General features: G+C 48.5%; 1 protein-coding gene across 1 annotated transcript in view; it reads left to right on the top strand.

Annotated features, from left to right (window-relative positions):
- The first annotated feature begins 4861 nt into the window (after positions 1–4861).
- The window catches only part of RIMS4 (regulating synaptic membrane exocytosis 4), a 44069-nt gene continuing 31494 nt past the window's right edge, over positions 4862–17436 (top strand). Inside the window, exon 1 of the mRNA XM_026042152.1 lies at positions 4862–4958. Coding sequence (XP_025897937.1) covers positions 4862–4958 — 97 coding nt within the window. The remainder of the gene's footprint in view (positions 4959–17436) is intronic.

The raw sequence follows: 17436 nt of genomic DNA, 5'->3' as shown, positions 1-17436 counted from the left end.
GGAAGCCCCTTCACATCCTACATGCGGAGCATGAGCAGGAGCTGAGGCCCGTGGGACACGCYGCTCCGGCCGCAGCGAGGGCCCTGTATCCACAGGATTCCATATGCACCAACTGCAGGGCTCAAATCCCAACGTTAACTCCAGGCTGAACTACTGGGTGCTATGCAGGGTGCTATGCTCGCCCACAGCTCACGTGGCCTTTTCATGTCAGGTTTCTTGGCCTCCTAACCCAGGGTTTGCTGCTATCCAGGCTCTTTGGACCTAAGTTCCATCTCCTCYCCATCTCCTTCCCGTTCAGACCCACAGCCTTTCCAAGTCAGTCCTTGGAAGGCATCTTTCATCTTCCATCATCACCGGCCTTCCAAAGCCATCTTCCTAAGCACGAGCTGGGGCAGGTGCCACAGCATCACTGAGTGATTTGGCCTGGTACTTCCGAGCCATCGTAATCCGCCCAACTTGGCGGGTTATCCTGCAAGCATTTCTTTTTCTATATTCTGGAATATATATGTTAGCAGGGAGGAAAGAGGTTGGAAAAGTACAGTTGGAGTGGATGTGGAATTGGAACAAAAATACCCCCAGTTGAAGCGTTGCTGTGTTTTACAGTAATCGCTGATTAAAATTGGAACGCACTAAATTCCGCCTGTCACTGGCAGCATCGTCTCTGCCGGCGCCAGAGCGGAAGCGGGGAGAGAAGCGGCTTCTCCGCACACTTCCACAATATTGTGGATATTTTCCACAAAATATCTGCTCTGCAGGATGCTCTGGGAAATGAGGACGTCCTGGCTCACATTTTCCTCTGCGCTTTCCCACCCTGCAGGACCAGGATCGTGCTCTGCTGCAGCTGCGGCCGCTAAGGCGGCTGCTTTTACTGCACAGAGGCTGTGGTTGCAGGTCTCCCATGCGGGAGGCTTTTCTCCTGCGAARCCTTCTCGGGGAGCGGGCTCGGTTCTTGAAGCACAGGGGCTCCTGYGCAGTGTGCCGGGGCTGTTGCTGCCCACAGGACACGTCCCACATCCCGTTCTCCTCGCATTCCTCTCCATTTCTCTTGAATACGTGGCTATAAAACTCCTCCYGACCGTTTAACTCCCCAGTCCTTTGCCCCTTGCACACCCTCCAGTTCAGCATTCTCGGCCTCCTCCTGCTTTTCCTCTTCCAACCTCTTTTTCCCAGCCCCCTCAAGCTTTCCCTCTCCTGGCTGTATTTGCCCTTCCTGGCCCAGCAGGCTGCGGAGCTCAGTCCCCAGGGAGCTGCTCCGTGCACAGTAAATCTGGGGAGCGGATCTGCAAACACCTGCTCTTAGCAGGGCTTTCTCCRTGCATTTTCCTCCTCGCTTGCGCTCCTGGCTGAACGTGGAATATTTTTAGCTCTGTGCATGTGAACAGAGCGTGGAGCCTGGCGAGGTCCTTCGGGATGGGCTCGCGGGACACGGCGCCTGGGCGGGCGCCGAGCCGGGCGCTCCCGGCTCACCTGCATTCCAGCCCTGGGAAGCAAAGGATGCTGAGAGAGCYCCTCCAGCTGCAGGGTGCTTCCCATGGACAGTGTGGTTTGCTGAGGCTGGAAGACAGGAACGCTTAGGAAGGATCAGGGAGAAGCTGAAGGAGGTGTTGAGATGAAGGCAGGAAATGTTCGCTCAGCTCCTCATAGGTGATGAGCTCTGCGCTGCTCAAGGTCATCAGTGAGACAGGCAGGCAGCCCTGGAGGGCATGGGAATCAGTTTGGCATCTCTTTTGGGGACCTTCTGCCTAAGTACCTTGTGTACGGCCACCAACGGGGACTGCCCCGGTCCCAAAGAGGGAGTTTTGGCTGCATCTGCAAACACCATGTGGGAGTACAAGGGGCAGAAGGCACCTTGTCCCTTTACCCTTGTACATAAAAACGATTTCCAGGGCTGATCCCAACACCTAAGACCCAAGGCAAAAGTAGAAGCTTGTGCTAAGAGCAAGGGGCAGCAGGAAAACCATCAGAGCCTTGCAGGCTCAGTCCATCAGCACCCATTGCACGGCAGAAAGCAYGAGCGAGCTAGGACAGCCATGGACAAAGTACCAGGCTAGGAGATCTTCAAGTTTACCCTGTTTCCCAGTTGCACTCTTATTTCCAGCATCATGGAGTACTCTTCCCTGCTTAAACTCACTCTTTGAAGTTTCTCCCAGGGATTTTTCCATCCACACTGATCAGTGAAGAAGAACAGTTAGGGACTAATGGTTTCCAGCTTCSCTCAAATCTGCACTTCCCTTAACAGGCAGCCAAAACAAATTGTTTCCTCCAAGCATCTGGACTGGGGCATTAGCTCTTTAACTCTCCATCTGATTTGCGGTGGCCAATGTATTTTGTCTCGCTTGAAGACTGATGTTTTTGGGATGTTTTGGTCCTCCTGGTGATCAAAGGGCGCTGCCATGTCCAGATTAGGCAGATCCCTGCCCTGAAAGCAAGATATTGTAACAAGTAAATGAGAGGCAGATGACACTAAAGCTGAGGATGCTCCAAGGAGCAGCTCGCTGTGCAGTGAAGGGGCCTGGAGCACAACTGGTACCCAGAGATGCCAAAGAGAAAGGTGAAAGGCAGAGCTGGGAGAAGGAGTCCCAAAGAGCATTAAGAAAATCTGACTACAGTGAAGTATGGGGCTCACATTGAGATTTAGGAGGAAGTCAGAAGCTGTGCAGAGCCACAAACGGTCTGAGCTGCATGTGGAACAGGGCASGAAGCTGACGGAGGGGTAGAGAGGGGAACAAAACCAACACAGGGAAATGAGAGGCATCGGGGTGACGGAGGCACACCACAGTATCCAGATCTTTGTGCTCCATCTACATTTCCTCCTTGCATACGTTGAAGCGACAGAAATCAGCTCTCAGCACTTCTAGGTAGCTCCTGTGCCTGAGAACCTGGAAGCAAATTCTGATTCACAGATGTCTCCTGCTCCTCACATTGAATATGTTGCCAGGACTCGTAGACAGGAGCTGTCTAACAGCTTTAATGTGCTTGGATTTGTCCCTATAGCTGCTGCTAATGTCTTGATTGGTGCTATTGAAATCTCTTGTCAAACATATGGTAATAGGCTCCTCACGGATGTTCCTGCTCTTCAAGAACTCAGACCTGGATTCCTTGTTTTCTTTAATGAGTTCATTCCTCTCTTTCTGCATCCCTGCCTGGCCAGATATGACTAGGAAGAAAAAAAATGTGTGCTATTTTTTGTTACTAATACTAGAGGGAAAAAATCTGTTTAAATTAAATATATGTATCTTTTTAGTGATAAATCCCACAAATTCACTGTACAACCTCCACCACCCTTCACACATCACCAGTAATAAGCTCTCAGTGTGTCAGGGCACTAATAGGTCTCAATTGTCCTAACTGACCTCACCTGGGCCTCCCTGCCCTGGAGCTCCATTTAAGCCTGGGGCCAGCTCTTACCTGAGCTGGCTTCTAAGTGATCCTGTTTTTTCTCTTCATTCTTGCCTAGTTTGACTGAGCTGGGACTTGGGGGGGGTATTGCTGTCACCTACTGAGCTGGGCTCAAGCACTCAGGTATGTTCTTTAACTCTGGCAGTTTTTCTGCAGCACTCAGTTTATAGCAGATTTGGTCTTTTTAAGTTTTTTTTCCTCCTCTATTCTGTCTTATGGAGAGTCTAGGTTCTAACCTGTGTCTTACAGTAGCAAACACAGGGCTGGTGCTTGTGCAGGCTACATGAGATGGCAGTGGAGTGTCAAACAGGGTGGACATGAGGAATGTTTTCCTTGTGCATTGTCCTTGCTAGGGATGATCAAGGCAGTGTCAGGAGCCTTGCACTGCCTCCTCCGTATCTGAGGTTTAGTCACACTGGGTAACCCACGAGGTGCTGCATTTCCTCCAAGTAAATGGAGCCGGGTGCCACAGCAGTGTCTGTAGTGCTTCCAGAGCAATGTTCAGCTCCTGGAGACATCTTGGACTTGAAGCTGTGGGTCCAGCGTGTGTCTCTGGGGAAAGTCTGAGCTTCACCCTGCTCGTGTAGCACCCTCAATATCCCCAGTATTGATCCGAGGGATCTCACATGAGCGCTCCAGGGCCTGGGGAGGGTAAAAAAATCTCAATCTATTTTGTCTCTTTTATAGACAATCAAGGAAAATTATGTATTTGTAAATGCTCTCCACCTGGGAGATTGGATGCTTTCAAGGACTTAATGCCTTGGGAGGTATGTAGGGAAAGGTGATGTTCCCAATGGATGGCAATGACCTACAGCCCTGGGAAGGGGGAGGAGGAGAAGAGGGCATCTAGTTAAGTGCAGGGACTGAATGATATTGTGGCCTGGTTTGGAGCACAATTATCCAAGAACACGGGGCCTCTGGTGTTAATTAAGCGGATATCAGTGAGGTATTCATTAATGGAGCACGTGTTGGGAATGTCGGGAATACCAGGGATGTTCCYAGGGCGGCCGCGCCCCCGGACACCCGCTCCGGAGCCGCCCCGGCCCGCGGGGTTCGCGGTCGCTCGCACGGCGCCTCAGCGGGACCCGCCCGGACCGGCCCGAACCGGCCGGGGGCGCCGCCGGTACCGCSGGAGCGCTAGGGGCGGTGCCAGGCGGGAGGCCCCGCCTCGCGGGAGCCACCGAGGGCGCCGATTGGCGGCGGGGCCGAGAGGCGGGCGCTGATTGGCGGCGGCGCTGCGGGGCGGCGGCGCTGCCGGCAGCAGGTGGCTCCGCTCGGCCGCGCTGCGCCCCGCGCTCCCGCTCCGCGCCCGCTGCCCCGCTCCGCTCCGCGCCGCCTCGCAGAGGCCCCCGCCGCAGCCAAGACGCCGCGGGCCGTGCTCCGAGTGAAGAATGGGGCGGCGAAGCTCGCCAAGCCGCCGGCGGCCGCGGCCGAGGCCCCCGGCAGCGCGCCCGGCCTCTTCATGGAGCGCTCGCAGAGCCGCCTCAGCCTCTCGGCCTCCTTCGAGGCCCTGGCCATCTACTTCCCCTGCATGAACAGCTTCGACGAGGAGGACGCGGGTAGGGCGGGCGCAGCGGCCCCGGGCACGCGGGGAGGGCGCGGGGGGGCCCGGCGGGAGGAAGGTGCCCCGAGGTAGCGGGTGGATGTGGGGCTGGGGGAGGCCGCGGCAGGCGGGTGAGGGAGATGAGGGCAGCGGTGGCCCCTGGGGAGGAGGATGAGGAGCTGGGAGGATGAGGAGCTGGGAGGAAGCCATGCGCAGGAGCCGGGGATAGAGGGGATGTGGGCTCGCTGGTGTCGTTCTGGTGCGTGAGGAAGCTAGGCCGCCTGTGTGGGGACATGCGTGGCGGGCGGATTAACTGGGGGCTTTAGCGCCACGATAGAAGGTGCCGTCCATGGGCTTGGTGCTGTCGGAAGCAGAATTTGCTCAAGCCCCAGCTCTGCCCTGTGCTGAGCCGCCCTGCRCGCCGTGAAGGACGGCGCTGGGCACCAGGCATCGCCGCTGTCCAGCCCGGCTTTGAGCCACGGGCGCTCGGGGTGGTGGTTGCGAGGGGTCATTAGCACAATACTCGGTGCCCCTTTCAGGGCGAAAAAAGGGATTGTGCTGAAACTGAGGTAAAGTTATTTACATAATCCTTGCAGAATAGGTGCAATGACTTTTTTAAAATTTTTTTTCTGCTTTGTGGAGGCATCTTTGGCTTCAGAGAGTTGGTGGCGTTACTAAAAGGAGCCCAAGCCTCAGCGGGAGGATGTCAGGAAGGAGAGGTGGGAGAGGAGGTGCAGGGGCAGTGCAGCAGCCCCATGGGACACGCAGGGCAGCAGATGAAGAGCTGTGTTTCTCATCCTTAGGGGCTTATTTTAAAATGAGTCATGCTCTGTGTGGTGCACRTAGGACCAGAGACTGAACCTGTACTGAAATCTCTTGGATATCAGATAATGACACTTGGTAACTAAACCATGTTTTAATGCTGACTGTCACGGGTGCATCTCAAAATGCCGGCGTGTTCCTTTGTCTGGTAGCTCATCCCAAGGCTTGTGGATTCCAGCAGGAGTATATGGGCAAAGCGGCACGTGAGCCGCTGCACCTCTAGCGCTGTCGTTTCCAAACGAATTGACGTAAGAGTCGCTACCTCATCTACATGATTAACTTAGGACAGTCATCAGCAGCATGCCAGGAGCCAGCGAGAAGACTGTAGCCTGCAACCGATGCAGRCTACATGCTAATTCTGTGTTCTAATTTTGTTTTCCAAATCTTGCTAATGATTTATTTGCTCTCTGTATCCAGATTGAGTGCTAGGGAGCGTTCGTGGCAGCAATGGGAGCTCAGGGGAGTCTCGGAGCTGTTGCTTCGGAAATGATTTATAGCGAGACATGCCGGCGTACAAGAAGCCGGTGCGGTGACTCGAGCAGTATTTCATTCCCAGTGCCTGACCTGCTTTGCTCTGAGCAAGTTGACAGTTTAACTGAATACTTCCTGTCCCAGTGCCTAGAAAAATGGTTTTGCATGGGATTTATTTGTTCATTCTCACTGAATGCTCATGCATGTATGTTAATAGGGTGCTCTTAATAGAACACAAGTCCTTACCTCTGAATTAAAGYTACAATTAAGACCCCATTTTCCAAAATGTTATTAGTGGAGCTTGCTTGCTTATGTTTTTCCCATTAGAAGAGCTGCTTGGGGTAACATTGAGTACACCAGGGGCATTGCTGTTTTATTTTAAAGCTATACGTATATATGCAGATATGTACAAGCAAACAGCAAGAAAGAAAAACTGCACACATCCTAGCTTTTTTACATTAAATTTGCAAGCATCTAATACTTTTCTGAAAAAATACTACTTGTTGTGGAGGAGAAACAATAAAAGAAATGATCCAATTGTGGCAGAGCAGATGCTGTGATACTCATACAGATGCCTGCTCCTGAGATGGGATAAGACTCTCACTGGTTTTGATTGCAGTGTGACTCCTATCAAAATGCAGCTCTTGAGAGCTGGTTCCAAGAGGTGAATACTGCATTTGGCAACATGTTCTCTGTGGGAGATGGCAGCAAAAAAGAGAAGATTGATCYGACGAGCACTGGCAAAGTAAACAGTCTTATTTCAGATGGACACATCATCCATTTTGTGTGAATCSGAGAACCACATCTTTAATGGAATAGTCATCCCACAGAAAGAAGAGGAGCTGATAAATGGCCAGCCTTAAAGGAAACTTGACATGCTCCTCTGAAAGGAGAGAACAGCCTAATGAGAGCTAGCTCAAATCTAAATAGGAAAGATTCTTGGTTTGTATTATTTATGTTACTACAGGTGGGTTGAGCTGTGCAGATGTGGAAATGTAGCTGGCTGTACTTGATCAAGACTAAAAACCCCTGTGAGTTCTAGCATTTTCCGGTTTATATCTTGAGAAAATGGAGCAGCTTTTTGAAAAATACTTACTTGCAGAATATTCCTGTTTCTGCTGTGCTACTTTAGTGGTTCTTTACTGTTCACTTTCTGGTCAGTAGATGAGAGGACTATTTTCATCCTCCTTGTTTCTTCTGCCTGACCCAAAGCCTGGGATGTCTAAAATGATTTCTCAAAAGTGACGTGAATGTAGATGGTTCCTGCTTATGTCACGGTGTGTGAAAGCAGAAAGGTCAGTGAATGCAGGAGGGAAACAGCCATGCAGAGCTTGGAGCAAGAAAGCTGACCTCTCTTTCAAATGCTGCTAGAACTAGTCATCCTGTAATGCTGATGTGATTGAGCTTCAGATGTGTCTCCTGGTGAATATGGTCCTGTGCTGGCTCTCCAGAGGGTTGGATATGGAGTGGCACTGAAATTTGCGCTCCTACCTTGTAACAGCCAGTTCATTTTTCAGCTGTTTATACAAAGAGGATGCTGTGAGCAACTAAGGAGCTCTGCTCCCTGGTGAGGTGCAGTGGGGCTTTGAAATAACAGAATTACTGCCTGGAGTCCCTACATTGAGTGTTGGTCCCAAAATGATAACGATTCTGGGCTTCCTGTTGGCCCCTGTCTTCATCAGCTCCCCATCAACAGCAGTAGAAGTTAAGGACTCCCCTGGGTCTGGTTTTGGGGTTAGGGAGAGTCACTGGGTGCTCCCTGCCATCTCAGGCCTCATCTCCTGCCCCTAACTGCTGTGACCATTGCCACCATGAACACATTAATCATTTCAGTGTGACTGCGCTTTCTGTGTGCGCATTTTGAGAAATGGGAATTTAAACTGATGTGGATTTTCTGCCATTTAGAAGCAATCTCAACTGTGCAAAGGATCTGTTGTGTGCTTTGCCTTGGGCTTGCCTGGGTTCTGCCTTTCACTCTGTGGGTCTCATGTGGCAGCATGTCCTGACCTGCTAAGCAGCACGGGTTAAAAATAATACTGAGGATTTATGACTGTGGAAATCTGTCTGTAGTGAACTTACGAATTAAGGTGCTGTTTGCAACTTAAACAGCAGTTTTATGGCATGATGCATGAAATCTGCCTTTTACTGACAGAGGTCTTAGCCTTGCTGAATCCAGGTGAGGTCTCTAAGGTTAGTGATGGTGACTGCCTTAACCTTGTGTTTGCTGATATGGAGGAGGACCAGCTTTCCCTGTRTGGAGTTTGGAAAATTCACTTATGTGGAGCAGAAAGTGGGACTTCATAGAGCAATGGAAACTGCCTCTGAGCTATGTGAGCACAAGCCCGGTGAGTTTTGGACAGGGAAGAGAAGGTGGCTTTAGAAGCGGGAATATTCAGTTTGCTGATGGTCAGGGTCAGGAAGGCAGAAATGACCCTCAGGCCTGAGAGGTGCAGGGAGGACTTTGTGCACCAGAGGACAGGGGCTGCACCTGAAGGAGCAAAGACAGAGCAGTGCACAAAATCCTTGGGTGTAAGAGGAAAGTAGCCTGCCTTGAAGTCTACATGAGCTCTGCAAATTSTCTGATGTCCTTTATGTCCATGAAGAGTGACATGGTCAACCCAGAGCGTGTCCAGGGTTGCAGCTAGAGGATGGGGTGTCCCTCAGCTGCTGTATCTGACTTGCAGGATCCAAGAGCATTTCTCAGKCCTGGGCCAAGGGGAATATGCCATGGGCACATGGGTGCCTTTTTGCATCATTCCTTCCTAATTCCCTYGAAGGAAACCCAGCTTCACTGACCAAAGGAGTCTGAGGGACGCCCCAAGCAGGACACAAGTTTGGTGTTTTATACAGGCCAGAATGCAGCTCATAGTGCGGAATTCCCATGCCCCATGTCCAGTTGTGACTTGAGCATCTGTGAAAAGGGAACCTTGGGAGGATTTGGGGCTTTCACACCCATGAAAACATGGACAGCAGAGAAGCTCTGCCCAGGACCTTGGTGGAATTACAGCGTGACAGCAAGAGAGGTGTGAGAATGCAGTGGATCGGGGTGCCTGGCTTGGTGAATCTCTGCTATGGCAGTGAGAAGGCCGAATAAAATCATGTCTTGGCTGTAACMAAGTGTCTGGCAGACAGAAAATGGTTTCCAAAGTCAAAATGTCTCCTAGATACTGACAGTAAGCTCTCCTTGTGTCAGCTGCTCATTCAGGAAACCGTCAACTCAGAAATAAAATTCAACCTAGGAAGCTTTTTTTTTTCTCCTTCACACTGAGTTCTGGCAGATATGCTGCTACCATCAGTTGCTTTGAAGAAAATCTATGTRAAATGTTAATTTAAGGGATTGGTAAAAACATTTAAAATGTGTTGGGGTAGAATAATAGGCTAGTAGTAGTGGAGCTGTGGAAGATMGCCTTGAATGCTTTTGTCCGGGTTGTATCTGCTGAAGTCCTCTCTTAACTTGATGACGCTTTAATGTTTATGTATAGGGGTGCTCTCTATTTAATGCTTCCAAGTTGCCATGGATATTTTTCATTTGCCCTTCTGTATTGGATTGGAGTACACATAAATTTAAAGAAAATGATGATTTAAATCTTTTCAGTTCTGCTGTACACTTAGATATGTGCTGGAGGATGTTCATTCCTTTTGGTGTTCTTTTGTGTTCTATTCCCGTAGCAATTTTGGGTTATCCTGTGAAACTAACCAGTTTTGTTACCTGTTTGTCAGGTAGACAGGACATGTGGAGGAGAGGGGAAGTTATCTGCACAGCTGGAATGTTAAGTATTGCTTCTGATCTGTTGCAAATGAGGTGCTAGCTCATCCCTGTAACCCTGGGAAGATGCAAACTGGGGTTCATTTGACAGCATGTTACCCTAGGAATGCTGAGGGACAAATCTGGATCCTTCTGGAACACGCAGGTAGGTCAAACCCATGGCTTGAGCCTTGCTGTAGACCTCACCGGCTCTCCTGGTGAGTGCAGGGGTGTTCAAAGCTGTGGCTCTTCCCCTCTCCTCRTGCTTGTTAACCTGGGGCTGAGGGAACTCACCTTATCTTGGTGATTTTAAGACCTGCCCCTCTGCCTGCTGCCTGCATCCCAGCTCTTGGCTTGCAGGTATGTGTTACAGAGGGATTAAAGGAGTTACATAAAGCAATGAGAACAACATACAGAGCGGCTTTCAAACCAGTCTGTTATTGGAGGCAGGACTATGAAAGAACTGTGAGTGCAGAAGAGGCTGTGGGACATCTGTGCACTGCATGTGGCGGTCCCTGTCCCCAGCCAGGTCCCTGTGGAGCCAGACCCCCCTCCAAATGCCAAGTGGAGCAGCAGCCCCTGTCCTGAGGAGGCTGCAGCCGGAGCCAGGATCCACCACGTGGCTGCGGCTGTGCAGATGGGAGCGTGCGAGGGAAGAGCGACGGGATAGCGGACAGGGCTTGGCATGGCCAGCAGSCTTCCTGGGGCTCCGGCTGCCACGCGGTGTCCCCGGCAGCGCCGGCCACTGCTTGGCCATGCCAGGGCCAGCGGCTTATGCTGAGGGCTGGACAAGCCTAGGCTTGGGCTGGACACTTGGTTTTAAGGATGATGATTTTGTGGGATGGGAGAAGCAAATGGGAAGGCAGGTCTGGATCTGTTTCCAGTGCTGCAGGCGTAAAGACAAGTTCCTAAAAGCACAGGGGTGTCTTGGATAGCTCTAGCTTGGGGACAGTGTGACACTGGTGCAACTGTCCTGGGACCAGAGCTAGCACATGTGTCCAACAAAGCTCTCTAGAGAGGAAGCAGCTAAGGCCAGGGTGTCGAGGAATGTTCTGTGTTAGGTTCTGTGGACCCTTACTTAGTGCTCAACTAAGGAGAAATCTCAGGGCACAAGTCCATGGTGACATGTCCTGTGTGGTAACTCACTGCTGGAAAGCAGAGTCTCATTTCCTTGCATCATAGATGACTATCTGGCCTGATACACATTGAAGGTGTTTACAGGGGAATGTTTAGCTCCAGCCACAGGTACTGTAAAATATCTGGTTGTATGTAATGGCTTCCAACCACAAGGGAGGAATGTCCCTTTTTCTTATTTTACTGTCAAGCTTTCCGTCTAGGAGGGATTGTTCCCATATTGCATCTATTTCATATGAGGTTAATTCTGATGCAATATTTATTAATTCAAAAGCAGTATTCTCTAAGCTTAAAAGAAAACAAAAAAAAACATTGCTGCTCTGTCAGATTCCTACATCAGCACAAGTTGTGAAATGCTGTAGCTACTTTGCTTCAACGTTTTGGTTTGACAAGAATGTGCCTCCCTGCTTTGGGTGGGGAGGAATTAGGTTTATTGTGTTCATTGTTTGGTGCGATGCTTTATCCATACAGTTATTTTCTGAAGCACTATCTGCTTGTATTTGAGTGCTTTCAGCTAGACTACACATGTGAGCACTTTAGGAAATGGTCTGCAAGTTGCTAATGCGTTTTAGTGGGGCGGTGAGAACTGGTGTCCGACTCTTCTCAGCCCTGCAGTCTTCCCTTCCCACCTGCGTCCATTGTGAAACATTGTGCACCTTGGAATGAGGGTTTCCATCTTCTGCAGAACTATGACAGAACGTGAATATCCATCTATGCAATAATGTGCCTTTGACGTGTGGTCTTCTTTTCTGGAAGAGGGTGTGAAAACCATGCTAGGCTATATGGTAATACGTATTGAGGTGGCATCACGCAGCGCAGCTGATGCCTCATTAGGGGCTGTTGCTTAAGTAGTTGGGGCTGGTTGAATATACAGGTTGGGCCCTCTGCTCTTACAATCAAACTGTGCATTCCTTAGGTTCTGCATTTAAGTTACATGGTTGGCTTGTAAAGCCTGGGAACCCTTCCCTCAGCCCGACTTCATGTGGGAATAATGCAGAGCTCAGCAGCCTCCCTTTTAACCAAATCCAGCCCCAGATAAATTGTACTAGCAGATAATCCCCATTTCAGCTCCTCACCATTAGCCTGTTATATCATCATCTCTCACTACACAAAGAACCTGAAGAGCCTTGTAGAAGGCAGCTGTCTGCAGTGCTCAAGTGCTCACAGTTTGGAGTACAGCGTGTACAGAGGTGAATTTCCCATTTTTTGTCAAAACTATTTTGTGACTAAGAGGAGCTATTAGTGCTGATGTCCTTATTCTTGGAAATGCTGGGATGGCAGAGGTTTTGATGTCACCTATTTAATCTCCCCAGGYAACTCCCTTTTTCCAATATTTAATTTTCTAACTAGAAGGACAGTTTTCAGTGACATTTAACCTAAATATTGGAGATTAAGCAAATTACTCTTGTCTTGACCCCTAGGGATGTGGGAAGCAATTGATCCTTGCAGTCTTTTGAACAGCTCTTTGGGTTACAAGACTGTTCTTGCCTGTGCAAATTTTGAGGTCAGGAAGTGATTCTGATGGTGACYATTGCTGTGTCTGTCACCCTCCTCCTTCCTCCTATATCCTGTGTTTATAAACCTGATTTGGTTTTTTTTAAAATTTTTTATTTGTAGCATAGAGTGCAGTGCTACAGGCCTCATCTTGGTTCTCTTGCTGTATTCCAGGCTATCGTGCATGCAGAGCCCTGCAGAYGCCACCCTCCATGAGGCCTCCCTAGCAACTCATGGAAATGAGGAATTRTCTTTTATACCTTGTGCAAAATCCCTATAAATATGTATTTTGCAGGAATGTGCCCATTCCTGACTCCAGATGATCCTCAGCAGGACTGCTAGGCCATTCCTTTTTTTTAAATAAAATTCTTTTTAAAAATACCCTTTTAAAGAAAATGCTAAATATCCAAGGTTGGGATATTTTTGGAAATGCCTTTCAGGCTTTGAGTTGAAAGCGAAGGGGGTTTGTCCTGCCTTCAGAACCTGCCTTTTTGTTTCAAAAATCGTCCTCCAGGAAAYGGGAGGGTGAAACTGCCCCTTAGCTCATGCAAAGGCCAAGCCTGGAAACAGCCTCCCATTTAGATCCTGCAATTTCCGTAAGTTGGCAGAGCAACATGCAAAATGCTGCTCTGGAAACTGGGACAAGAACTGCTGGAAGTGCCTGCGGTCCCAGGCTCGGCCTGACAGACACCCTGGTAAATCTAAGTGTGGTTTCTGGGACCCTGTCCGTGAARATTTCTGGGTGCCAATGGGTGAAAACCCGTTTGGTCAAAGCTGGGTGGTTCACGTTGGCTGCAGCGAGACCCAGGCCAAGAGCYGCTTTGCAGCAGCCCTGTCACTGCCGCTCCTCGCGGAACAGGCAGTGTCAAAGTGTGACACGGCACGAGGACATCGCCATGGCAACACAGCATCCCATGACAGCCGCGCTCGTGCTGGGGACGCRGCACACGCTGTCAGGGCCCTGCCTCTCCTCCCCATCTGCGGCCCTGGCGAGAGCTGTGGCACARATCGTGTGTGTTTGGTTAGTGCCTGGGGGTGCTGAGCGCCCCTCCAGCCCTATTCATCCTGCCCATTAATAATTCAGGCCCTGCTGCTGCCTCTGCAATGACTGTGATCCTCAGTATTCGCCTCCCTCTTCATTCTCCCTCTCTTCATTCTGTTTTTTATTTCTGCAAGGTGATGTTTTCCAGCGTTAGCATCATGGATTTTTTCCTATCATGCAGACATGTGGTTTGTCTCTCCTTTTCCTTGACATAGGAAAAGCAGTTCTCTACATTTTCTGATAAATGACATTTTTTACTCCCCCCCCAAAAAAAAAAAAGATAAAGGCATTTCTAATACATCACTCCTTGGCTTTTCCAACTCTCATGCCTTTCACTTCTACTTGAAAGTGGAATAAGGAGATTCTGATTGCCCGGAAGGAGGCAGGACTCTATAAAGAAGAATAAGGAAGGAGTAACACTTGTTTTAAAAAACACTTATGTGTAAGTATCTGTTTAGTTGTTGTGTGTATGTGGTTTCTGCAAACTGTATGGGCACAGAGGCCCTTAGTCACCTCATTAGCAATTTGCCCCTGAGATGCATCAGCTGTGGATGTGTGAGCCAGATATGWGAGTGCACAGCGTGGCTGTTGCTATTGCTGTAGCTTAAAGGGGTCGTATGATAAAACTTAGGCTTATGGCTTTAATACCAGGCCTAAAGTGTGTCACTATAAGTGACTAAGGCAGATAGTTGAGTGGAAGGTTGGAGAAAGTGCAGGTAGAAAATAAAGGAGGGACTKGATTGTATCTGTTCTTCAGGACTCACTTCTGGACTCTTCCAGAGCAGTAATTTTTGGCTGTCTTGTTTGGCTCTGTGCTCTGTTTTAATGAGGTTTTCTGGGTTGMCTCAGCTTTCTAGAAAATTATTTTTCATCCATTTCCACTAAATTCCTAATCCCTGCCTAGTAACAGGGACCTGCCCAGCCCTTCATCTGCAGGGCCTCTCCCAGCCCTCCTGCGCAGGAGTCTCTTGTTTGCTGGGTTTTGCTTTGTGTTTTCTATGTACAAAGCACTCAGTTTTTCCCCAGACCCAACCCAAACGCAAGCACCTCTAGCATGGTGCAACGTCAGCCCTGCTCTGCTCTATTCCAAATGACTCAGTGCTGTCTGCCTTACCTATTAGGGAGCTCCAAGTACTTCCTTATCATTGGTAATGCAGAAGTTGGCTTGTTCTTCTAGGAATAAAACTGGGCAAATTACTCGCAGTCCATTTTAGGTGGTGAGTTTGACACCGTTTTCACAGTCTGTTYGCTGTAGCCATCTGCTGCAAAGAGCTTGCAAGCTCGTAGGGCAGATTGGCTTCCTGATTTTCACAGGCAATTTGGTTTAATTTCCCAAATTCTGTGAAAATCTATATTTCCCTGAACACCTTTTTCTTCACACCCTAAGATAATGGAGTTTTACAGACCAACTATACAAGGTATTAATTTTATATGGGAGAAAAGGGAATCTGCAAAAGGTGACAAGCGATGGACTTGATTTCATTCATCAAAATGTTTAATAAGTTCCCAAGCTTCTGTTAGTTTAGTTAAGAAAGTGCTTTTATTTACAGGTTGACCAATGCAAAAATATTCCACAGGTGTCAGCAGTGCAGGTTTGAGCAGCGTTTGGCCTTTCTGCTCTGTAAATGGTTTGTAAACAGGATTTTGCCTGCTCTAATGCTCAGCTGAACAGCTCTTTAAGGAGAGACTCTTAGTCTTTCAGTCTGCAAGAGCAGTGAGAAAAGCATAATATCTTGATAGAAGTACATTTTTATAAGGTTTAGACATTATAAAAGATTTATTGACTTGTTCTATTAAGCTCTTACAGTCTTTAGAGATAAGTGAAATTGCAGGCGAAAGGGAACACTTTAAAACTCGGTGATCTAAGTGGTCTAACAGGAAATCATTTCCCCTTGGTACTACGGAGCTCATCTTCCAGGACAGGCAGGTTTTCAGTCCACTGAAGCTGTTGTGTAAAAGAGGGAAAGAAGAATTGGAAAACTAGGACAGATTTGGATTATATTTAACACTGCTCCATTTCAACTTGACAACCAGCTCTCGAACACCTACAACTTTGCAACTGTGATTCACTCGGAAACTGGCATAACTGATGTCACGTAGTATTAATAGCTGCATAATTGTAACTGCATTTAGCAATGAGTTTCATTAACAGCCTCTACAAACACAGTGACACTCGTTTGAAAACCTGAAAATATTAGGTGTGTATGAAAGCAGATTATGTTGTAAAGGAACCTCCCTGTGCTGCCAAATGTTTACAGCAAGTTCTTGTGGTTGTTATGCATAAAAGAAATCCTTTTTATCACTTTAGGTAAGTCTTCTTGATGGGAAAAGGCCTTTGCAGGTTGATTCATGCTTTGAATTAATGAGGAGCTGCTGATCTGATGAGCTACATGACAGGAATGTAGTCCTGGGGAGCTGCTGTGTTCATGGGTTTCTGCCTCAAGAAGTCCTTACCCCAAGAAATCCTTGTTTCTAGGGGCAAGTGGAAGCTTTCCAGCAGCTTACTGAAGAGGGTTGATTTTGGGGGGGAAGTTTCTGGTCCTTTACTTGATTTATTTGAACATGTTGAGCAGCAGTCTCATCCTATGAGCAGGTGACCTCTGGTCACTAGGATGTCCAGAGGGTGCTTCAGAGTTTGTGGATTAGGAATTTGCTTCTTTTGTATGATASTGTAGGCAGTTGTGCACTGCAGTTGCCTCATCTACATGCCTCAGATTGGGTGCTGTGAATTTTCCTTTTTTTGAGACCAGATTGAGAGGAATGAGCCAATTGAACAGAGAAGAGCAGATGCTCTTTGCCCTCGCTGCAGCCTCCCCTGGAAATGTCATTTTCACAAACTGCATCGATTGCGCTCTGGAAATTGTGTTAAGTCGTTTGAGCTGAGCTCTCCCTCGAGCTTTGACTGTTTTCCTTGACGTGGGCTGCCAGCCGGCTCCGAGCCTGGTGCGGAGAAGGCGACAGTGCTGACGGCTTCCAGCCATCGTCTTTGAAGATCCTGAAGCCGGTAGCTGATGTTTGTCCTTGTAGTTGGTCCTGTGTGGCCTCTATTAACTGTCCTCTGGACCATTTCTCTTCCAGATTCTCAGCAAACTTAACTCTGTATTAGGTGTATTGAGTTTTAAGGGTTGTGTGGCCAACATAATAGGTCAAGACTCACTGTAAAAGTTGCACAGAAAGTGAGATCTGAGGGATCAAGTGTTCAGAACAGCTGGTTTCATCGCTCAGTTTGAACCTTGCATGCATCTACAGTTTCACCTCTGAGAAGGTTGTTGCAGTAAATCCATAGACTTGTAAGTTTTGACTGGGTTTTCTAGTGCATTCACATGCAAAATTCATTCACCCTTCCTCCTTTAGAGTGCTTGCTGTCTGTTTCCTCTCTGGATAATTAAGTATATTATATCATCTTCCCATAAGATGGTTTGTATTTTATATTTCTTACTAGCAAATGAGTCATTGGGCATATAACACAGCAAGTGCTCGAGCCACCTCTGGCTCGATTTGTCTGTGTTGGAAGAGCCCATGACAATGAAGGAGGGTAATTAGTGACACACACAGGATGGGATTGAAAAGATGTGAAAATAAGCAGAAGGATTTGAAAGGGATTAGGAGAGTAAATGACAAACCAGTAGTTAAATGGTGCATGGTTAATGACTGTAGAAATAAAAGGTTGACTAAATATTGTGATTCTGTAATGGCTGCCCCCAAAGCAAGAGAARATATTTTGGTCAGACACTCCAAAAGTGGGCCTAGATTTGTTGGCTCTTGCGTGAGGTTTCTTCTTTGATT

Source organism: Nothoprocta perdicaria, unplaced genomic scaffold (genome assembly GCF_003342845.1).
Source record: "Nothoprocta perdicaria isolate Ctin4 unplaced genomic scaffold, notPer1 scaffold_3, whole genome shotgun sequence".
Lineage (NCBI taxonomy): Eukaryota > Metazoa > Chordata > Aves > Tinamiformes > Tinamidae > Nothoprocta > Nothoprocta perdicaria.
This window is presented reverse-complemented; position numbering and strand designations above follow the sequence as displayed.